At 31.4% G+C, this 25,246-nt stretch overlaps 1 protein-coding gene across 5 annotated transcripts in view; it reads right to left on the minus strand.

Annotated features, from left to right (window-relative positions):
• Positions 1 to 8,724: 8,724 nt before the first annotated feature.
• The window catches only part of LOC126887424 (uncharacterized), a 60,368-nt gene continuing 43,846 nt past the window's right edge, over positions 8,725 to 25,246 (minus strand). For 4 of the 5 annotated variants that reach the window (XM_050654947.1, XM_050654946.1, XM_050654944.1 and 1 more), the window contains 4 exons: positions 18,989 to 19,235; positions 13,746 to 13,867; positions 12,305 to 12,495; positions 8,725 to 8,828 (listed from right to left, as the gene is read on the minus strand). In XM_050654947.1, the coding sequence (XP_050510904.1) occupies positions 8,810 to 8,828; positions 12,305 to 12,495; positions 13,746 to 13,867; positions 18,989 to 19,235 (579 nt within the window). In that variant the 3' untranslated portion in view covers positions 8,725 to 8,809. Of the gene's footprint in view, positions 8,829 to 12,300; positions 12,496 to 13,745; positions 13,868 to 18,988; positions 19,236 to 25,246 lie in introns of all 5 variants that reach the window. The other variant, XM_050654945.1, reaches the window with a different exon arrangement.

A 25,246-nucleotide genomic window follows, 5' to 3' on the forward strand; every position in this document is an offset into this window, starting at 1 on the left:
GATATTGTGCCGATGTGTGCTTTTGCCCTGGGGGTGGGGGTGAAAAAATATATGTCCAAAATAAGTCCGAAAATGGGTAAACTGACTAATTTTAAGTAACTTTTGCTCTATAAAGCTTTTTCGCCAAGTCAACACTTTTCGAGTTATTTGCGAGTGAATATGTTCATTTTTCAACAAAATAACCACATTTTTAGACGGTTTTTTGCAAAGACCTCAAAAAGTAAGTATTTTGTCGAAAAAAACGTTCTTAGGAAAAATATAGCCTATAAAAAAGTAAAAAAAAAATGGTGTACGCGTTAGGTCTCTGGATCTCGTAGAACCATAGTTATAGCCAATGAAAAATAGATTCATATTCACCAAATTTCAAATAGAATATTTCGACGTGAAATATTCAAAAAATTAAGCACTTTTTGGGGAAAACCCATTATAACGTTTTTAAAGTGTTTAAAAAAGCTTTATTTCTGTTTTTACAAAAAGTTTCTAGCATTAAATTTAAGCAAGTTACGCTCAAAATAAAGTTGGTCCCTTTTGTTTTTGCAAAAAAAATCGGTAAGACCACCCCCAATTAAATCGTTACTGCTCCACAAATTATTTTACTTATGTTGTGTTTATATGATCTGTAAGTTTCATCGATTCAAAGTGCTTATTTTTGAAAAAATTTGGTTTCAAAGTAAAATTTTTAAAAATAAAAATTTTGAAAAATATGCTTTTTTTAAAATATCTTAAAAATTGTTAGAGATACCAAAAATCTCGAAAAACAAAAAAAGTCAGATTTGCTTTTCTGAATATCATGTATTTTTTTGTTTTTCTGTTAGACAAAAATTGATTAAGATTTGGTGTTTCTAAATTTGCATACATTCGTGATCAGTGACTCGTTCAACCCCTTTTAACTACAGCCGTTTCAATAATAAGGACTTTGAACCGATGAAACTTACAGATCATATAAACAATATATACATGAGTCAAGAAACTTGTGAAGTCGTAACGATTAAGTTTATTTAAGATACTAATTATTGGGTGATTTTCTCGATTTTTTTACCAAAACCAAAAGGGACTAACTTTATTTTAAGCGTAACTTGTTTAATTTTGATGCTAGAAATTATTTTTTTCTAAAATAAAAATGAAGCTTTTTTTAAACACTTTAAATAAGTTGTAATGAGTTTTCCCCGAAATGTGCTTCATATTTGGTTATTTCACGTTAAAGTATTCCATTTGGAATTTGACGAATATGAACCTATTTTTCATTAGCTATAACTCTGCTCCTACTAGGTGTAGAGACGTGATATATACACCATTTTTTAAAATTCTTTACAGGCTATATTTTTGCTAAGAATGTTTTTTCGACAAAATTCTTACTATTTGAGTTATTTGCGAAAAACCGTCTAAAAGCGTGGTTATTTTGTTGAAAAAATGAACATATTCACTGCCAAATAACTCGAAAAGTATTGACTTAGTGAAAAACCTCTATAGAACAAAAGTTACTTAAAATTAGCCAGTTTATCCTTTTTTTGACTTTCTTTGAACGAATATTTTTTCACCCCCAGGGCAAAAGCACATAATATCGGCACAATATCACTTTTTTTCTTTGACTTGTTAGCTATGTGTATGCAAAATTTCATGTCAATCCAAGCGGTTCTTTAAAATTTAGAGGTTTTGCAATATTTTACCGTTAAAGAACGGACTATTATATTTTATTGCTGTAATCGAATCGTAGATGGGTATGCAAAGTCCGCAGAAAGTGTGCTATTTGTTTATAAACATATTAGCGCTCCTCAATTTTTGAAGTTATACTTCTTTAGGCGCATTGTGAGTAAATTTATATGTGCGAAAATTCTTCAAAAGTCTTGGTCCTGAGCGCAGCTCAAACGTGATACGTGCTCTGATTGGGTAATTACAATAACCTGTCAACAATTGTTCAATATATTGGTAATTTTATTAATAGGTCAATGGTTATAGGTAAACAAATGTTATGTATATTAGTTTTTATTGCTGTGAGGACACAGACAAAAGCAAGTTTATAATTGTAGTGACTTTTTAAATAGTTTTTAAAAGCAAAAGGTACGTAGTTTTGTAATTGTAAATATTTCAGTATTGTAATAAAAAATTACGTAGGTAGGTATACTTACGTATTTGGAAAATGGAAAATGTATCTACCTAGTAGGTAATGCTATAATTTTATTGATTTACATAATTTGATTACCAACAAAATTTCTACCAATCTTCATCTAATATATTGTTTTCTTACCCTATATTTTGTTGTATTTTAATATTTTAATTCCACAAAAATCAAACTAATTTGATTAAATTCAGAACTGTCAAACAGTAGAACGTTTAGTTGGCCTATCTTCTCACGTGACGGAAATGTGTAAGTGGGTAAATGAGTAGAGGCTTCGATTACAAATCTAAGCACCCTAACATGCGCGGGTTCTATCCCCAATGCAAGTTTTTATTGTTTTTATACATTTTATGATTGTAAGTATATTTGTTATATAATTTTTTTTTTCAGAAAATGCGTATTCAGTTAAAATTTTTGCCAACAATTTTTGTTCAGAAATCATGTCTTTGTGGCATTTTTCAATGTGTTTGTGTGTGTTTTATTTTTTTATTTTTTTTATTTTTGGTATTGTTTTAATACATTTTTTTTAATCTTTCCGGAAACGTGCTATAAAAACTTACGCTGCAGGCCGTGCGGGGCAACTATGTTACCCCACTAAAATACTTTAATAATTCATTTAAATTTTACATTATTGTTTGAAAAGTTATATAATAAGGCGCTAGTAACTGAAATAATTTGTTTTTATTATTAAAAAGATTTACATTTTTTTTTATTTTTACCTGTAATTACAATTTGATTTTATTCCTGATTTTTACAATCAGGGCATAAAAATGTTTTACTTTCTTCTCGATGTATGGTACAAATTGGTTCTCTGCATGTACTACATGATATTTGAGTCTTTCTATCACGTGCCCTGGCAAAAAAGCTGCATCTTCGACTTGTAGGTATATTGTTGAATGTCTCTGGCAGGGGTTTCTGGCACTGTGTGCCCCGAGGAGTTAATTTCAATTTTAGTATAAAATTTAAATTATATTTGATAATTTTTATAAAAAAAAAACGATTTAGTAATATATTTTCTAAGATTACCTGGAGCGATAAAAAAAAATATTTTGAAAAGTTATAAAGACAAAACCGCATCTGGGGTAAGCAAGTTGCCCCGCACGGCCACGGAAAGATTAAAGTAGTATGTATTAAAATTAGTTTAATATTTAAATAAAATATAAATAAACTGTTCAAAGTACATACATATTATCAATTTCGTTGAAACCGCATAATAGAAGCATAACCTCTTATGTGCGTACAAAGTACACACACATTCCTTTTTTTTTCAATTATTGCTCTGTAACTCAGAAAATTTTAACTTTAAAGCAAAACACCCAAATAAAAAATCGCCGTACCTAATTTAATTCTTAAAATTTTTCTAATAAATTACTTTTAATGGGAAATAAGCCACAATTTTACCAAAAAATGATTTTATTAACGTTTCGAAGCCCAAATCGGGTTTCGTTGTTTCGAAACCCGATTTGGGCTTCGAAACGTTAATAAAATCATTTTTTTGGTAAAATTGTGGCTTATTTCCCATTAAAAGTAATTTATTATAAAAATGCCACAAGAAAATAGCTTCAGAACAACATTAAAATTTTTCGAAAATTGTTTTTGGCTTCTATAATAAAATTAGCATCATCGGAGAAGTTGTTAATTAATAATATTTTTAATTGCCTCCTAGTTTTGGATGTAAAATGTAACTGCTTTAGCCATTTTCCCTATCGAGTTACTAAAGGTTGAGGGAGTAAAGGCAATGTTGGCAGTGTTTCTCTATAATATTTTACTCTCAAAGCTGACTTAATAATTTTTTTTCTATTAATTAATTACATTCACAATCGGAAATAAATTTCAAAATTCCTCAGGCCTCAGCAACTCTATTTATTTCATGGGGTAGTCAAGTGATATGAATTAAAGGTGGGAAAAATATTTTTAAATATGATGAAGGTTTGTTCATGTATGAAGCAGCATGAGATGGCCTTAAACGGTTATCAGGTTACTATTTTGAACTACTGGTTTTTCCAGCCAATAAACTTAATGTAGTACCTACAATTTGGTTTATAAATCTAGCGAATTTCAACAAGAATAACAAAATAAGAAAAAATATGCGGTTCGGCCCAAAATATGCAGCAATGTGGCGCAATATGCTAAATTTGCTAAATTAACATTTTTAAATGTTAATTATGTTCAAAAAGCTGTAATTTGCTCAGAAAACAAAAATGTACTTAAATTTTATGAATATGCATTTTGAATATAATCCGAGCTATAATTATAACATACAGCTGCGAAGTATGGCCTATGAAGGAAAAATCAAAACAAATGTTATTTGTCACCGAAATGGATTTCTGGAGAAGAGCTGCAGGAAAAATAAGAAGAGAACATGTCACCAATGAACGAATACGAGAAATAATGAAGGTCGCACATACAATAAATGACGAAATCAGCGAAATACAACTAAGATGGTTTGGTCACGTACAAAGAATGCATGAGGAGAGAATCCCAAAACAAGTACAAAACTGTAAACCGCAAGGTAAAAGAAGAAGAGGTAGACCGAGGTAAAGTTGGCAGGCAGGAATAAACAAAGTAACAAAGCCATCGATCAAAGAGGTCTGCAAGTAGATCAATGTGCGGACAGAGACGGAGAACTTTGTAAACTGATAGTAGATACATAGGTATGAGTATGATACATCAGAATAACTATGATTTTCGTATAAACAAGCACTAATTTAATATAACAAAAACAAAGCATTTTTGGCATTTAGTAATGCGTTAGTTAAGTTGCTCTATTCTAGATACTTCGGATTCAAAAAAAAATTAAGAAAATTGTTCTATGGGAAGCCGAAAAATACATTTTTTTTTAATGTTGCAATTCTAATTTCTTCAACCCAGTTTTTAATTGGGATTTTGGTATTTTTTGTATTTTTCAGGCGTAATATATCGTTTTTATTTTCATAATATTAGTCCATGTGGTGAGACCGCTCCCGTCTGAAAAAGTTTCTGATTCGGTTTCTTTGTGGTTCCGGGCGGAATTTTTGGGCAGAAATTGTTTAAACAATTTTTTTAAAAGTATTTTGTAATTTTTCTCAAAAATTGGTAGTTTTCGAGTTATAGGCGATTGAAAATCTGAAAAATGCGAAAATTCGCATTTTCGAGGCTTAAAAACCCATATTTAAATTAGCATTTTTGAGGTTTCCAGATACTTAATTTAAAGGTTAAATATTTAGCTTAAAGATTCTGAAGAGTGATCGCGTCTAACTTTAATTTGTACCATTTTTTTTTTTTTATTGTTAAATATGCAAGTTCTTCCGATTTTTTTGCCGGTGCCATTTCAAAAATCTCCTATTTTCCTCAGAAAAATATGTTTTCTAGACTCTTTGGGATATCCTAGATAAAATAAGTTTCTTGACATTTTTCTCAAAAGTTAATAGTTTTAAAGTTATAAGCGATTTAAAATACGAAAAATGGCAAAAAAACGTATTTTGGTTTTTAAATCGCTTATAACTTTAAAACTATTAACTTTTGAGAAAAATGTCATGAAAATTTTTTTATTTAGAATGCCCCAAAGAATCTATAAAAAATATTTTTCGGAGAAAAATAGGGGATTTTTGGAATAAAGCCCGCCGCACCGGCAAAAAATCGGATGGACATGCATATTTTACAATTAAAAAACAACGATTTAAATTAAGGTTAGACGCGTTCACTCTCCAGAATCTTGAAGCTGAATGTTTAAACTTCAATGTAAGTATATGACAACCTCAAAAATACTAGTTTAAATATGAGTTTTTAAACTATCGATAACTATCAATTTTTGAGAAAATTTAAAAGATACCTTTCTTGTTTAGAATGACCTACGAAACTTAAAAATATATGTTATGGAGCAAAAAAACGTGATCTTTTGTATTTGTTTAAAAAAATTGTTTAAACAATTTCTGCCCAAAAATTCCGCCCGGCACCCTTCATATTTGTTTAAAGGGGACATTTTGAATAGGAATCCACAAAAAAACCGAATCAGAAATTTTTCCAGACAGGAGCGGTCTCACCACATGGACTAACAATATTGTTATTTTATACAGGGTGTTTCATTAATAATTGTCCATATAGTAACTGGAGAAACCTTAGCACAAAATACGAAGATTTAACCCAAAACACTTAAATAAAATGTGGTCCCTCACTGAGTTACAGGGTGTTTTATCTAAAAATTTAAAAACTATTTTTGTCCAGCATTTTAAAACTTTTCGACGTATCCTTTTCATACTTGGCAGAAAGTGCGACTACTATACACCCTACTAAATTATGATAAACAAACGTTTCTAGCTGCTACCAGAGGCGTACGACAGGGGATAGTGAATGGTTGACCCTTCTCGAATTCTACGCCACTGGTGGAATTACTATTTTAGTGTCATTTTTAGATTCTCCAATACTTTCTACGTAAATAATATACTCCTTATTGGTAACTATAAAGTCATTAGTTTTCGAGATATTTGAAGTTAAATATGAAACGGCACGAGAATATTATTTTCATAGAAAGTATTGGAGAATCCAAAAATTGAACTAAAATAGCAATTCCGCCAGTGACGTAGAATTTGGAAAGGGTCAACCATTCACTTTCCCCCGTCGTACGCCTCTGGTAATAGATAGAAACGTCTGTTTAACATAATTTAGTAGTTTGTACAGTACCTACACTTCCTGCCAAATATAAAAAGGATACGTCGAATAGTTTTAAAATGCTGAGCAAAAATAGTTTTAAAATTTTTAGATAAAACACCCTGTAACTCAGCAAGGAACCACATTTTATTTAAGTGTTTTAGGTTAAATCTTCGTATTTTGTGCTAAGGTTTCTCCAGTTACTATATGGACAATTATTAATGAAACACCCTGTATAAGTCTCTTAAAGATATGAGAATTTGTATGTAGAAAGAGGACAGAAAAAAAAGGTAATGGTTCGAAGATTACCATCCTATTGTTTATAACTTTGTTGCAAATTCCGGTCAACTTTGACCGGTTGTAGGTAGGGCCTATCTCAGGAACCACTCCTCGCAATTCATTTTTTTTTATCTTTTAAAAGAAGGGTCCTGTCACTGAAAATCCTATCCTGAAAATAACTGCTAAACACATTTTCCTTGTTTCTTCCTAATTTGACCAGAGTAGTTCTCCAATGACTTGTTTTACAAACCGTGTATCGTGTATAATATGTTCATTAATAACACATTTTTGTTTATGCTATGACGTAAGTTAGTCATCAAGATTAATGAAGTAGATACGGGTGTTCTACAAAAATTTTATTACGATAATAAAAAATAGTATTTACCTATACTGAGTGAGTAATAACACATGCTAGTAAAATATTGTTGCATATTATCAAAAACAGATTAAAAACCTATCTACGTTACCAAATACCTTAGGAACAAGCTCAAGGAACAAGTTTGTAAAGGGTAAAGGTACACTGGAACAAATCCTCAACCTGAGACAACTCATTGAAAAGTTTCGTTTTTCTAAATGGAAGCGTTCTGGAAATATTTAAGAAAAACTAATTACCAGACCCCATCTTCAAATAGCTCTAGCTCCTTAAGGAAGCATTTTTTGACTAGATGAATTGGGTTAAATTGTCTTAAAATTATCTGAGGAATCTCCTGTCTTCGTTTGTCGCTAAAGTTTCTAGACACCCAGTATGTTTGTAAATAAAAGTATTAGTCTTAAATGGACTGTAGCCCTGAACATCCACTAGGCAGTTCAAAGGATATCTATCTGGACATTTCAGAGTATAATAATTTTCTAAACCCTCTCTTGTACCCCTAGAAACAGTTCGTAAACGACTATATCTCGGGTAGACTGGAGCACACTATATGGCTGCAAGTTTTCACTGTACACCAAAAGCACTAAAGTCATTTGTGTGAAAAAAACTATACTTTTATCTTTAAAAAACATGATTCAAACGAATCGGTTGTTAGCAACATATTCCTCTATGTCCTATGTGGTATGTTGCCGGTGTTGTGCTTCCCTACTTTGGCGTTAAAGTCTCCCATGATTATTTTAGAATGAGCTCTTTCTGTCATTGCTTTAGAAATATCTTCATAGAATTTCTCTATTTCCTCATCTGTTAATTAGCTAGTGGGAGCGTATACTTGAATTATTTAGATGCTATACCTTTCTTATAGTTTAAGAACGATGCAAATGACTCTCTCTGAGATTGTAGCAGATTTTGAATCTTAGATAACTGGAAATTGGAGTTTTTAGGAATACATCCATAAAAAAGGTGACAGAAGAAAGTGCTGAAAGTCTAGAGGAATTTAAGGTAACAAATGCACCATTTGAAGAACCTTGGTCTGCCAGTAAAAAATAAAGCATTTTGGATGAATTTGAAGGTAAAATATTTGATAAATATTTTATCGTTTATGTTTATGTACCTATCATTCGCAAAAGACTTTTAAAACATGGTTCATCAATCTGATCGTTCTATATTCTTTACATTTCATTGCGTTTGATTTTTTGTGGATTGTGGTAATGTGTTTTTGACCAATCACAGTCAAGCAAGCAGACAACTTAATTCAAATTTTTCTTTATACATAGGTTTCAGATGAAGTTATATATTTATTGAATGGTTACAATAACAACAATAAAACTGCGAATGTGCTTTACATAGTTTATTTAAAATTTCAACAATACATATTCATGTAAAACTTGGTATATATTCGTGTCATTGATGCAATACCGTCAGATCTTGAGTTCTTCACTAAAAATAATGTTTTTATAATATACAGAGTAATTCATAAGAGTGTCCACGCTCTGAGTTGTAGAAAGATGTAGACAAAATATTAAGTGGCTCCTTAGTTGTTTACGAGGTGTTTTATCTAAAAATTGAAAAACTATTTTGTACCCTGTACCTACCTACTCTAAAACTATTTGACGTATCCTTATCATACTGGGCAGAAAGTGTGGCTGCTACACACCCTATTAAATTGTGATAAATAAACGTTTCTAGCTACTACCACAGTGCGATAATTATCGAATATTAAGCTTGATGTCTCATGTCCTGAAAACTTTTCTCAGAATCATCCACGAATTTACAAGAAGTAAGAGTTCCATATGAGTGATACTCAGTTCGGATTTTTGAAGATATTCTTCTTTAGCGGCGAATCGATTGAGGGTAAAATTTGATTGATCCGCGCGCATACGCACACCGACAGTATGGTATTAGTTGTTATACGGGCTCTGATTGGGTGTTGAAATTTTGAAATGATCTGTCAATAATTGTTCAATATGGAGGTTATCGGTAAACAAAAATATTGTATAATATTAGTTTTTATTGATGTGTGGACAGAAATAAAATCAAATTTATAATTATAGTGACTTTTTAAATAGTTTTGAAAAGCCGCAGGTACGTAATTCTAAATGTTTCAGTTGGAAATACCTAATAGTTTCAATACCTATCTATTTGGAAAATGTAAACAAAATAATGTAGTTACCTATTTATTAGTAGGCAATGCTTTAATTTACATAATCTGATTACGAACAAACTTTCTACAAATCTTCATCTCATATATCGTTTTCTTACTCTATATTTTGTTGTATTTTATTTCGACAAAAATCAAACTAATAATTTTATTAAATTCATATAAATTTATGGTGTAAACGTTTAGTTTGTGTATATTCCCACATGACGTATACGAGAGTTTGGTGCAGTTTGAAATGGCGTCAACTTTCTTACGGCGCGGTAGACGTGAAGTGGGTTCAAGCCCCAAGCAAGTTATTATTTTTTTATTTTTTTTATAGATTTTATGATTGTAAGTATATTATTATATAATTTTTGAAGATATTCTTCTTTTTTGAAAGTGGTAGATAAGAAAGTTAGTTTGATTTTTAAATAAAATAAGTACAAATAACCTTTTAAGTATATTTACTTCGTTTAAATTACCTATTATTATAATAGAAGAATATCTTCTTACGTGCGTACAAAGTACACACACATTCTTTTTTTTTTGCTTTAAATGTGTTAACACAACGATGCAGAGACATGAGTGTAGATGTGTATGCGTATTCTATTGATTACCAAAAAGCATTTGACTGCGTTAACCATCAAAAGATGATCGGAATTCTAAGAACAACTGGAATTGACCAGCAAGACCTGCCAATTATCTCAGAATTGTATTGGCACCAAACAGCAACAATTGAAATAGAGCACACAACATCCGAAGATATATAAATTCGACGAGGAGTGCGACAGGGTTGCGTCTTATCACTGCTACTATTTAATCTGTATTCGGAGTCTATATTCAGAGAAACATTAGACCAGGTCCAAGGTTGAATCAAGATTAACGGAACCAGCATAGGCAACATCAGGTACGCCGATGATACCGTCCTAATAGCAAGCAACGCACAAGAACTACAAAATATAATAAATGTGGTAGTTCGTCATAGCGAAATGATTGGTTTACACTTCAACGTTTATAAAACTAAAGTTTTAGTATTCTCCAAGACACCAATTAACGTACATTTGTATTCCAAGGGACAATTAATAAAGCAGGTAACGTCCATAAAATATTTGGGGGCAAATGTCAATAGCCAGTATAATCCAAAAAAAGAAATCCTATCAAAAATGGAACAAGCTAGGAAACACTCATGGACAGGAAAACATTTTTTACAAGATCAGACCTGGAGCTCAGAATTCGAATGATCAGATGTTATGACGGCCCATGCAACGAAGACTATAGTAACTCAAAAAACGTTACATTTGACTTACTATTATGGTATTATTTTTCTTTTTAAGCTTTATTTGGTAGAAAAGTATGGTAAATCAGGTATGAATTTTAAGGCAACCAGTAAAGCATTTGCATGTATATAGTAAGTTTACTGACCCACACTCCTGCAGGCGAAAACCATAGTAAGTTAAGTTACTGTAGTCTTCGTTTCGTTGCAAGAAACAGCGGAAGGTATTGCAGATTTTAGGTCCAAACTGTTTGACTTACTATAGTTTTCTCTAGTAAGACTCTAATTTTAGTTATTCCGATTAACTATAGAAATGTGTTTTATTATAATTTTTTAAATAGTACCGCTTTGCTTCAATAAATCTGTTACTAGTAAGTCCAGTCTAGAATAAGTATTTTTTCGTTAACTGTTTCGACGAAAACTATAGTAGGTCTACAAAATTTAGCAAAAACCTATTTTTTGTTGTGTTTGATCTGTGAAATCCCTTAAAACCCTTTAATATATAATATAACAGAAATTTAAATTTGTAAGACGTATTTCTTCCAAAGATAACGTCATTTACTGTTACTAAGTATACTTAGAGTAAGTATGTTTTTTTCATTGTTTCGACGAAAACTATAGTAAGTCTACAAAATTTAGCAAAAAAAATGTGTTTTTTGTTACGTTTGAACTGTGAAACCCTTTAAAACCTTTTACATACAATATACCAGAAATTTCAGGTTGTAAGACGTATTTCTTCCAAAGATATCGTCATTTCTTAGAGCGATCTCTTTGCGAAAAATATTCAACCGCGATTATTTCAGTTCAACCAAAAGTAAATTACAATATTCTTCGTTGCATGGGTCGATGTGTTTTCTGTCTTGCTATCTGGGTGTGAAAGTTGGACAATGGACTCTAAAACAGAAAAGAGAATAGATGGCTTTGAGATGTAGGATATACAGACGTTTGCTGAGAATTCCATGGGTATAAAAAGTTTCTAACAATGAGGTACTTCGGCGCATGAACAAACAAAAAGAATTACTAATAATAATCCAAGAAAGAAAAATACAATACTTGTGCCATGTGTTGAGAGGGGAAAGATCCGGACTACTCCAAATCATATTGGAAGGTAAAGTACAGGCACAGGGCAAAAGATCAGTATACACCAAAATAGCTATTCCGTCAGTGGCGTCGAATTTGGAAAGGGTCAACTATTCACTTTTCCCTGTCGTACGCCTCTGGTAGTAGCCAGAAACGATTTAACATAATTTAGTAGGGTACACAGCACCTACACTGTCTGCCAAGTATGATCAGGATACGTGAAATAGTTTTAAAGTACTGGTTACAAATATTTTTTAAATTTTTAAATAAAACATTCTGTAACTGAGTAAGAAGCCACATTTTATTAAAGTGATTGGGGTTCAATCTTAATATTTTAAGCTCTAGAATCTACAACTCAGAGATTGGACATTCCTTATGAATCATCCTCTATAATGAATATAATATAGACTTAAATGTACCTACTAAATTCTAGTAAAAGGATTCTCATGTAACTTCATGTTAGCCAATCTGAGTTTAATGACTTCTTGAAAATCAGGATGATTCTTTAACAGATTAGGATCCTTATAGTTTTTTGTTGCACCTAACGTAGTCATCATACCCCGAGCAACATCTTTAAGACCATTTACACAATCTCCTGGGTAATCCGTAAATATCTGAAAGTATAAAACTTATTAGTATTAAAATATTATTTTGACTTTACTAAGTAACAAGACATTTACTCAACACACACACACACACACACACTACGCACTACTTCCTTGAGCTAGTGATAAACTATAATCGGACTGCGACTGACTAAATAATTAAGTACCGTCTATGCCATTAAAAAATATATTATTTAGAGTTAAATGTAATATATTCATATAACTTTTACATTCACTCTTGAGACTAACTGAGAATATCTCGCGAAATTTTCATTTGATTGAGAAATTAAAAATTTGTTTTTCAAAATTGTTCGAATGATACTAAATATGATCTTGAACTTCGAAAAATAAGAATGCCCATTTTTGCTTTGCAGATTCCTTGTGCAAAAATAAATAACTTTTATTCGAGACATTTTTTAGAACTGTTGATAGATGACGTTCTAATCTGAAAAATACAATTTATCCTGACACCCTCGGAAAATTAAGGAATCGGTCTAATATCTCGAGAAATACACTATTAAATGACAAACCGAAAAACGTGTTTATTATTTTTCAAAATTTATCGATTGACACTAAGCACAACTACTAACCTCTACCCCCTGGGAATGGGGCAGGGGCAACTTTTAAATTCTAAATAAAACCGTCATTTTGATATGAGACCCAGATTCTACTTAAAAAAAACAGTATTCAATACCGTAAAAATGAATTTGCAGACTGATCTCTATTTCTTGATTGATATATTTATTATTTTTCTGCGATTAAAGTCGACATTAGCGAATGAAACAAAAATGAGATAAAACTTTTTGGCGCCCAACATGGCGCACTAATGTCTAACGATAGAACTACAACAGATAGTCGGGGAGTTCATGTAGAACAATATAACTTGAACTAACTATGGGAGCCGATTGTTCACTTTTTCGATTATGGCAAGACGAACATACACCTGAGTAACTGAACGAGGTGACTGACTAGGTTCTTAGGTGAAGAGTTAACAATCGGCTCCCATAGTTAGTTGGAGTTTTAGTATTCTACATCAATTCCCCAAGTATATGTGGTAGTTCTAACGTTACAGCTTCTTTGTACGTGAAAGCAAGGATCAGAGCCAAGAGAACAGATTTTGCGCAATGAAATATATATGCGTTCCTGAGTATGTTCGGGCGTACCTGTATATGCCTGTATATTTGCTGGTCTACGATAGTTTAAACAGTAATTAATTATATTAATATCTAGGTAGGTTTACTTATAATTAAAAGACTTACCACAGTGTGAAATAGTCCAGGATTCTGCCAATGTAATTGTAAGAGCATATTTTTTATATCTATAATGCGTTTGAAAAACGGTGCCAGTTTATCATATCTTAGTGCATGAATCCTGTCTGTCACTGCAAATAAAAATAGTAGATAATATTTTTCACAGTAACATAACAGAACTTAACATAACATAGCATAGTACAGTAAAGAGTCTCTAATAGTTCGTAGAACTGAGAGTAAGAACTCTAAGGTTAAGTTCACTACGGAGATCATCGCATGGTATCTTAGTCTAAAGCATAGTATCCTACTCTTCATATTCGTGAATTCTCGCATATAAAATAATGCATTTATTTTACCTGGCGATCGAAACTATATTATCGATCGCTATGTAAAATAAACGCATTATTTTGAATGCCAGAATTCACGAATATGAAGAGTACGATACTATGCTCTAGGCTAGGATATCATGCGATGGTCTCCGTAGTGAACGTAACCTAAGATGTTACGTTTTTTTCGATACTACAATATACACTTCAAATCTGGACCCTGAATCAAGAACACATATAAGCTACATTCATTTGAAATGCAGTGTTACCGGATTAGGTCTGGATCCCGCGTACGAAAAAAAAGTTGATTAATAGCAAGCTGAAAATTTGTTAATAGCTTAAGGGTGTCTAGTCGGACAAACTTTGATATATGGGAACACTGAAACAGGGGAAGTTTTAATTGTGGAAAAGGTTAAAAATTTGGAACGGTCAGACCACGAAAACGGCACATGTATTTTGTCCGACAGAACAGACTTAAACTCTTAGAACAGAGATTAAACTCTCATGCAAAAATCAGACTGCTATTTATCACCAAATGGGCGTTTTAATGAGTGGACCATGTAGAATATGTCAAATAACAGGAATTATGACAGGTGATAAATAGCAGTCTGATTTTTGCATGAGAGTTTAATCTCTGTTCGGAGAGTTTAAGTCTGTTCTGTTGGACAAAATAAATGTGCCGTTTTCGTGGTGTGACCGTTCCAAATTTTTAATCTGTTCCACAATTAAAACTGCCCCTGTTCCAGTGTTCCCATATATCAAAGTTTATCCGACTAAACACCCTTAAGCTATTAACAAATTTTCAGCTTGCTATTAATCAACTTTTTTTTCATACGCGGGATCCAGACCTAGGTACTTAGAATAGCATGGACACAGAAGAAAACGAACACGGAAATATTGCGAGAAATGGACAAAGAATACGATATAATAAATACAATAAAAATAAAAGTTCTATCATAAAATAACCCTTTTGGGCTATATCACATAACGTTTTGGGAAATTCCATCTTCGGCACTGCTACTATATAGGGTGAGGCAGATAAATGGCCTATTAGAAATATCTCGAGAACTAAAGGAAACAGAATCATGAAAATTGTGATAAATGGGTTTTGAAGGATGATCTATTAAATGAAAATATTTTCATCTCTTTGCAGCTTCTGGTTATACCGGAAGTTGCTTATAACTTCGTTTTTTTAAATGGGACACCCTTAATATTTTTGCATTTTTGGATTCTCATCAATATCTCCTTTCTTAAAATATGAGGTTTTGTAATATTATGCAGGGTATTTTAGGAGAAATTTACGTTTTTTTATTAATTTCGTAGCAATATTCACACCCTGTAGAATTGTAATAGTTTGACATTTAAGACTCTGCTTACGTTCAAGTGATTTTTAATATAGTCTACTATTGTTAAGAATCATTAATATAGCTAATTTTAAAACTTTAGTATACAGGGTTGGTCGAAACTCGGAATGAATATTTTCTGAGTTTTCTTAAATGGAACACCCTCTATTTTAGTATTGTAATGAAATGATATTTCATGGTAGGTACTTTTTTATTTCTTAAGCATTCCCTATACCTAACTGCTTTAATTTGTAAGTTATTGGTGATTCCAGCTAAACATTAATTTCAACAAAAAATACGTAAAATTTAATTAGGTTGGCCGTGAAAATATTCAATCACAAATAATTTTTCAGAAATAAATACATATTAATCGAGACTGATCCTTAAAATTACCAATAATGGTTTAGCTATCAAAATACCTACGTAGTTAAGATTGTTAATGCGATTAACAATTAGGTAGGTATAGGGAATGCTTAAAAAATAAAAAAGTACCATAAAATATCATTTCATTACACTACTAAAATACAGGGTGTTCTATTTAAGAAAACTCAGAAAATACTCATTCCGAGTTTCGAACAACCCTGTATACTAAAATTAAAAACTTAGCTATACTAATGATTCCTAACAATAGTAGACCATATTAAAAATCATTTAACATAAGTAGAGTTTTAGATGTCAAACTGCTACAATTCTACAGGGTGTGAATATTGCTAAGAAAGTAATAAAAAAAACGTAATTATCTTTTAAAATACCCTGTATAACATTACAAACCTCATATTTTAAGAAAGAAGACATCGAAGAGAATCAAAAAGTGTAAAAATATACAGGGTGTCCCATTAAAAAAACGAAGTTATAGGCAACTTTCGGTATAACCGGTAGCAGCAAATAGATGAAAATATTTTCATTAAACAGATTACTCTTCAAAACCCCTTAATTCAAATGTTCATGATTATGTTGCCTTTAGTTCTCGAGATAATAGGCCCTTTATTTGCCTTACCCTGTATATACATGTTTAAATATAACTTCAGATGATATTATAATAATTGAAAACATATATAGTAGACACAACCACCAAGACAGAATTAACAATAAACTAAGAAAGTTTATAATACATACCCCAGAGAAACACTAAAGAATATTAAGTAACAATAAAAACCATATAGTCCAGGGCGCATCTGTTTTGAGATGGACGTTGAGAGGTGACTCAAATTTTTTTGCAGAAATTGCTTGAAAATAAATCAAATAATAATATTTGAGTTATCCTCCCTCTCAAAAAGGTCCGGAACATTGTTTAAATAATCAAAACGTCAAAAAATGAAGGAAAAATTCGATTATTTTCTTCGTTTTTGATTACAACTTTAAAATTATTCATTTCCGAGAAAAGTTGTACTGACATAAAAGTTGCACAATTAAATTTCCTACAATACAGAATTAGTTAAAAATTTAAAAAATAGTCACCCTAGTTGCAAAATAGCAATAATTGCAAATAAACCATACAAAAACAAGTATTCGCATTTTACGTTTTTCAACCATTTATGCTAAACTTGGGACCTTCATCTTTCACCCAGAAAAACTTTATGATACAGTAAAACAATACTGTAAATTTCATTAAGATCGGTTTAATAGATTTTGCAAAATAAATTTTGCAATCCAGCTTTCGCAAAAAAAATTCATTTTTTCAAAATGTTACAGGACTGAAAATAAAGCAGATAGCAAGTTGAAATTTTTTTTGCTTATAGAAGTGTACTGTACTTTTCATTTGCAATTTGTAAAATTAAAATCGATCAATTACCACGGCGTCAGGAAGTTTTTTAAATAAACAATAATTTTTGGTGCTACGCGCAGGACAGCGGTGTTCGATTCACACAAGTTGATTTCCACCAAAATTTCTTCCAATCTTTATGTAATATATTATTTTCTTACTCTATATTTTGTTGTATTTTAATATTTTAATTCCACAAAAATCAAACTAATTTTATTATTGTTTGTGAAATATTGTTTAAACAATTGCATATGTTTAAAAATAGTAAACTTTTATTTTTTAAGTTAAAATATATTAACAAAGAAAGTTTTTGCTAATAAAAGTGTTACTTCAAAGGATAGAGTATGTGTTTTTATTTTGCAATAAACAAATTTATTTATTTATATCGAAATGTAATAAAAATTATAAATGTATCAATCATTATCAAAGGTCATTGGAATGCCCAATCAGAGCAAACTATCCGCTGTCCTGCGAGTAGCACCAATAATTAATGTTTATTTAAAAAAATTCCTGACGCCGTCGTGTTAATGGATTTTAATTTTGCAAATTGCAAATGAAAGGTACAGTACACTTCTATAAGCAAAAAAAATTTCAACTTACTATCTGCTTTATTTTCAGTCCTGTAACATTTTGAAAATATGAATTTCTTTTTACGAAAGCTGGATTGCAAAATTTATTTTGCAAAATCTATTAAACCGATCTTAATGAAATTAACAGTATTGTTTTACTGTATCATAAAGTTTTTCTGGGTGAAATATGAAGGTCCTAAGTGTAGCATAAATGGTTGAGAAACGTAAAATGCGAATACTTGTTTTTGTATGTTTTTTTCGCAATTATTGCTATTTTGCAACAAGGGTGACCATTTTTGAAATTTTTAACCAATTCTATATTATAGTAAATTTAATTACCCAACTTTTATGTCAGTACAACTTTTCTCGGAAATGAAAACTTTTAAAGATATAATCAAAAAACCAAGAAAAAAATCGAATTTTTCCTTCATTTTTTGACATTTTAATTATTTAAACAATGTTCCGGACCTTTTTGAGAGGGAGGATAACTCAAATATTATTACTTGAGTTATTTTCAAGCAATTTCTGCAAAAAAATTTGAGTCACCTCTCAACGTCCAAATGTACTAATATTTTTACAGATGCGCCCTGATCTAATAGTAAAACAGCTCACATACTTGGGTGTACAGATAATTGAGGACGCCAGCCAGGAGGAGGAGGAAATACTGAAACGGATAATGCTTGCTAACAAAGCATACTTTCCCCTATCACAGTTATTTGGATCCAAAAACATACATAGGGAAATAAAGTTCAGAGTATATAAAACTATCATACGACCAATAGCAACAAATGACATAGAAACATGGATCATAACAGAAAAGATAAGCCTTATCAATATCTACTTTTGAAAGAAATATATTGAGAAGGATATTCGGACTCATCTGCGAGAATGGTATATGGAGAATAAGGTCCAACTACGAGTTCTATTTATATTACAAAGAACCCTCTATAGCAAATTATGCAAAACTACAAAGATGGTGCTGGGCAGGTCACCTTATAAGAATGAATAATGACAAAACACCTAGGAGAACGCTTAGTGGACGTCGGCTAGTAGGGAGAGCAAGGAGGAAGTTGATAGAAGAAATGAGAACCGACACTAAAGATATTGAAGGTGGACAACTGGAGGAGAGCAGCTAGAGACAGAGATAGGTACTTGGAGGTGGATGCTGGGGGAGACCAGGGCCCGACTAAAAGCTGTCTTGAGCTGATTTGAGACAGATTTGGGCATATTTGATATTAAAATTCTTACTTACTTGAGGTATAAACAGTTCTGGAGGCTTTTTCTTTAATATCTGTACAGCTTAAAACGCTTAATAAAGGATTTTCATCGATTTGACTCCTAAAACCCTTCAAAATATGTGCGTCACTAATACTTCTTAATTGTTCTCTTCTTGGTTGCGCAGATAAAGATTCCTCTCCATACATAAATGAGAAGTCAAAATGATGGAAAGATACTCTTTTACTACTGTCATCATTTATTTTTTCGTTTGACCCAGATTTCTGAAATATTAAAATTTTAGTTATTTGTTATAGCCACTTTTAGTCCGTTCTTTAACGGTAAAATATTGCAAAATCTCTAAATTTTAAAGAACCGCTTGGATTGACATGAGATTTGGTATACACATAGCTAACAAGTCAAAGAAAAAAAGTGATATTGTGCCGATATGTGCTTTTGCCCTGGGGGTGGTTTTCACCCCATCTTGGGGGTGAAAAAATATTCGTCCAAAGAAAGTCAGGAAATGGATAAACTGGCTAATTTTAAGTAACTTTTCTTCTATAGAATTTTTTCACTAAGTCAATACTTTTCGGGTTATTTGGCAGTGAATATGTTCATTTTTTCAACAAAATAAGCACGCTTTTAGACAGTTTTTCGCAAATAACTCAAATAGTAAGTATTTTGTCGCAAAAACATTTTTAGCAAAAATATAGCCTGTAAAAAATTTAAAAAAATTGTGTATATATCACGTCTCTACACCTAGTAGAAGCAGAGTTATAGCTAATGAAAAATAGGTTCATATTCGTCAAATTCCGCATGGATTAATTTACCGTGAAATAAACAAAAATGAAGCACATTTCGGGGAAAACTCATTACAACTTATTTAAAGTGTTTAAAAAAAGCTTCATTTTTGTTTTATAAAAAAAATTTCTAGCGTCAAAATTAAACAAGTTACGCTCAAAATAAAGTTAGTCCCTTTTGGTTTTGGTAAAAAAATCGAGAAAATCACCCCCTAATTAGTATCTTAAATGAACTTAATCGTTACGACTTCACAAGTTTCTTGACTCGTGTATATATTGTTTATATAATCTGTAAGTTTCATCGGTTCAAAGTCCTTATTATTGAAAAGGCTGTAGTTAAAAAGGGTTTAACGAGTCACTGATCACGAATATATGCAAATTTAGAAACACCAAATCTTAATCAATTTTTGTCTAACAGAAAAACAAAAACATACATGATATTCAGAAAAGCAAATCTGCCTTTTTTTTGTTTTTCGAGATTTTTGGTATCTCTAACAATTTTTAAGTTATTTTGAAAAAAAATCATATTTTTCAAAATTTAAATTTTTAAAAATTTTACTTTGAAACCAAGTTTTTTCAAAAATAAGCACTTTGAATCGATGAAACTTACAGATCAGATAAACACAACATAAGTAAAATAATTTGTGGAGCGGTAATTATTAATTTCATTTAAGTTGCTAATTAGGGGGTGGTCTTCCCGATTTTTTTTTGCAAAAACAAAAGGGACCAATTTTATTTTAAGCGTACCTTGCTTAAATTTAATGCCAGAGACTTTTTGTAAAAACAGAAATATATCTTTTTAAACACTTTAAAAAAGTTATAATGGGTTTTCCCCAAAAAGTGCTTACGTTTTTGGATATTTCACGTCGAAATATTCTATTTGAAATTTGGTGAATATAAATCTATTTTTCATTGGCTATAACTCTGGTTCTACGAGATCCAGAAACCCAAAGCGTACACCATTTTTTTTACTTTTTTATAAGCTATATTTTTGCTAAGAACGTTTTTTTCGAAAAAATGCTTACTTTTTGAGTTATTTTCGAAAAACCGTCTAAAAATGTGGTTATTTTGTTGAAAAATGAACATATTCACTCGCAAAAAACTCGAAAAGTGTTGACTTGGCGAAAAAGCTCTATAGAACAAAAGTTACTTAAAATTAGTCAGTTTACCCATTTCCGGAATTATTTTAGACATATATTTTTTCACCCTCAAGAGGGGGTGAAAGTCACCCCCAGGGCAAAAGCACACATCGGCACAATATCACTTTTTTTTTCTTTGACATGTAAGCTATACGTATGCCAAATTTCATGTCAATCCAAGCGGTTCTTTAAAATTTAGAGCAAAAACCGTGAAAGAATGGGCTATTTACACGATGCAACTAATTGCGCAATTAATTGCACAATTTCTTGCAGCAATAGAAATTGCATCGTGTCATACGAAAATTGCACAGAAAAGCTGCAACCTCTTGCAGCAATTTCTTGCTGCAAGAAGTTGCAGTTAAATAGAATATGTCCTATTTTCCATGCAATTTTTTCTGCAATTTGGTTATATTTTTAGTGACTTTTAAGGCTACACTGTTTGTTTTTACTACATTGACATTCTGTCATCCTAAATTTCAAACTAAACAATTTTTTAACAAATCTAGAGGAAGTTTTTACCAATTTCACACCGCACAGATAACATTATTCTGGTGGATAACTTTAATTATGCAACATAGGGACTAAAAAAGCTCTATTTGTATTTCTTACAACTTGTTTCCTTTTGTAAATGAATAATGTATTATAGGTATACTTGCATTAGGTATTAATTGATTTTGTTATAATACATATATTATTATAATTTTCTCAAATTATAATCTAATATCTGATAACTCTACTCAAGAAATTACATTTAATTTATAAAAACAACTTAACCTAAAATTTATGCTATTTTGTCAAAGTTTCTGTCTATTTTTTATTTCATCTTGTATGTAGGCTTTAAAGCCTATTTCTTCTTCAATATTAGCCTCCTAAACTGTTTAAATTATCGCACCATCTTTTTCTTGGTCTGCTAATACTTCTTCGTCCATTTGGTGACTTATCTCGTGCTATTCGTACTATCCTATCCTCTGCCAATCTACTAATCAAGGGTGGATCCAGGGAGGGGGCCATGGCCCCCTCCGAGAATTTAAAAAAATATAAATTTAAATATTGGCAGTTCAAATGTTCTTAGTTTCAAACACATATAATATGTATAAAACAGGGGATAAATATATTTTCTGGACTAGAATTGAACAAAGGCAGTAACAGAAGCTTCAAGAATGACATAGGATGTTTTATAAATCAAAATATAGGTAAGTGCCAATTGTTAGAACGATCTTGGCAGCCATCAAAATCCTATCAATTTCCATATTCTATACACACAAAAAATAAAAAGAAATGAAGCGTTACTTGGATCACCAGAACTTACAACAAAGAAGTTGGTTGGTATTTTCAAACAGTCAAAATGGATTGTTTTGCAAGTATTGAATTTTATTTTTCTAATGAAAAATATGGCCATAATAAAGGGATGACAGCCGAAAGCCTTATCATGAAACCTTTAACATTTTTCGCCAAACTCATGGGCAAAGACGGAGCCTTACAAATCCATGAAAAAACATCATATCACAAGGAGTGCGTTGAGGTTTAGGTGGATTTTCTACAAAGTTATCACAACCAGTCAGTCAAACCATAAAGACTCTCAAAGCTCTAAACAGATACAAGAAAATAAAGAAAGACTACGACCAATAGTAGAGTCTATAGTGTTCTTAGGTCGACAAAATATCCCTCTAAAATCGTGATGATGGCCTTCTGCTTCTGGACGAAGATGCTGGACCTAGTAATGAGGGGAATTGTTAAGATTTAAAATCTCATCAGGAGAAAAGACTATTCAACGACACCTATTAGCAGGAACATACATTAGTAACACCAGTCAAAATCAATAATTAATAATATGTTGTGGTGAAGAAATAATTGAACAAAACATGAATCAGGTTCAAAGTGCAAATTATTACTCTGTCATATTTGACGAAATAACCGACGTATCCCACGTAGAACAGCTTTATCTAAATTTGAAATATATACACAATAACAACATTCGTGAAAACTTTGTCAAGTTAATTGACGCATATGAGAACATAAAAACAATTATTAGTGAAAATCAAGAAAGAGGGGAAGAACAAGGCCTGACAGAGTGACAGGAGAAGCATTGGAAAAAATAGTATTAAATTTGTTGAAAGAACTGCACTGGATCCGAAGAAATGTGGATGAATCGGTAACAACTTTAATAATACTTTATTAACGATAACTTTTGAATGTCTTTATAGAACTCAAAAGTGTGTAAAAAGTGCCTTCAAACTCACCATTTTAACCGCAATTTTTAAAAATTACCCCCTTGTCCCCCGGTACACCTCCCCAAAAAAAAGTTCATGGCCCCTCCCGAAAATCGGTCCTGGATCCGCCCTTGCTACTAATGTGTTCGTTCCGCTCCTGTTTCCGTTTTGTCACCCACCCATTTATGTCTTCTACATTGCATAATCTTCTTATGTTTTCGGTTCTCTCTCTATCCAACAGACTTTTCCCTGATATTCGTCGAAGTATTTTTATCTCTGGTGTTTCTAGTATGTAGTCAGTCGTCTCGTTTTAGATGTGTCTAGGCAGGGTATGTCGCTTTATAAATTCTTGCTTTTGTGTCTTGTCTTAGGTGTTTGTTCTTCCAGATTGTGTCATTAAGAGATCCTGCCACTTTACTTGCTGTCAAAATTTATTCAAAATTACCTATTTAATCTTAATTCTGCCCTCATAATATAGTTTTAGATTTTAGAGCATATAATACGTTAACAAAAAACCAACTAGGCCTCTTCTTCAGCCTTCAGTAATCCAACTTTGGACATAGGCCTCCCCCAATTCAATCCAGTGTTGTCTATTTTGCGCCACCTGTTTCCAGTTGTGTCCTCCAAACTTCTTTATGTCATCGGCCCATCTCGTGTGTGGTCTTCCTCTGCTTAGTACATTCTTTCGCGGTTTTTGCTGTAAAATTTAAAGAACCGCTTGGATTGACATGAAATTTGGCATAGGCATAGCTAACATGTCAAAGAAAAAAAGAGATATGGTGCCGATGTGTGCTTTTGCACTGGGGGTGAGTTTCACCCCCATCTTGGGAAAAATATATGTCCAAGATAAGTCCCGAAATGGATAAACTGACTAATTTCAAGCAACTTTTGTTCTATAGAGTTTTTTCACCAAATCAATACTTTTCGAGTTATTTGCAAGTGAATATGTTCATTTTTCAACAAAATAACCACGTTTTTAGACGGTTTTTCGCAAATAACTCAAAACGTAAGCATTTTGTCGAAAAAAATATTCTTAGCAAAACTATAGCCTATAAAAAGTGGAAAAAATGGTGTATATATTATGTCTCTATACCTAGCAAACGCAGAGTTATAGCTAATGAAAAATAGGTTCATATTCGAAAAATTCCAAATAGAATAATTCAATGTGAAATATCCAAATAGTGAAGCATTCTTGGGGAAAACACATTACAACTTTCTTAAATTGTTTAAAAAAATCTTTATTTCTGTTTTATAAAAAAAAATTCTAGCATGAAATGTAAGCAAGTTACGCTCAAAATAAAGCTGGTCCCTTTTGTTGGCAAAAAAATCAGGAAGATCACCCCCGAATTAGCCATTCAAATGCAATTAATCGTTACCGCTTCACAAGTTACTTTACTTATGTTGTGTTTATATGATCTGTAAGTTTCATAGATTCAAAGTGCTTATTTTTGAAAAAATTTGGTTTTAAATTAAAATTTTTAAAAATTTTTATTTTGAAAAAATGCTTTTTTTCAAAATAACTTAAAAATTGTTAGAGATACTAAAAGTCTGAAACAATAAAAAAGTCTGCTTTACTTTTCTGAATATTTTGTATTTTTTTTGTTTTTCTGTAAGACAAAAATTGGTTAAGATTCGATGTTTCTAAATTTGCATACACTCGTGATAAGTGACTCGTTCAAGCCCTTTTAACTACAGCTCTTTCAAAAATAAGGACTTTGAACTGACTAAACTTACAGATCATATGATCAATACATAGGCAAGTAAAAAACTTGTGAAGTGGTAACAATTAAGTTCATTTGAAATGCTAATTAATTGGTGATTTTCCCGATTTCTTACCAAAAAAAAGTGACCAACTTCATTTTGAGCGTAACTTGTTTACTTTTTTGATGGTAAAAATTTGTTTTAAAAAACAAAAATAAACATTTTTTTAAACACTTTAAAAAATTTAAAATGAGTTTTCTGCAATAAAATGCTTCGCTTTTTGGTTATGGCACGTTAAAATATTCGATTTGGAATTTGACGAATATCAACCTATTTTTCATTAGCTATAACTCTGCTTCTACTAGGTGTAGTGACCTAATATATACACCATGTTTTTCACTTTTTTACGTGCTATATTTTTGATAAGAATTTTTTTCTCGATCAA

The sequence above is a fragment of the Diabrotica virgifera genome, chromosome 6 (genome assembly GCF_917563875.1).
Source record: "Diabrotica virgifera virgifera chromosome 6, PGI_DIABVI_V3a".
NCBI classification, from domain to species: Eukaryota; Metazoa; Arthropoda; class Insecta; order Coleoptera; family Chrysomelidae; genus Diabrotica; species Diabrotica virgifera.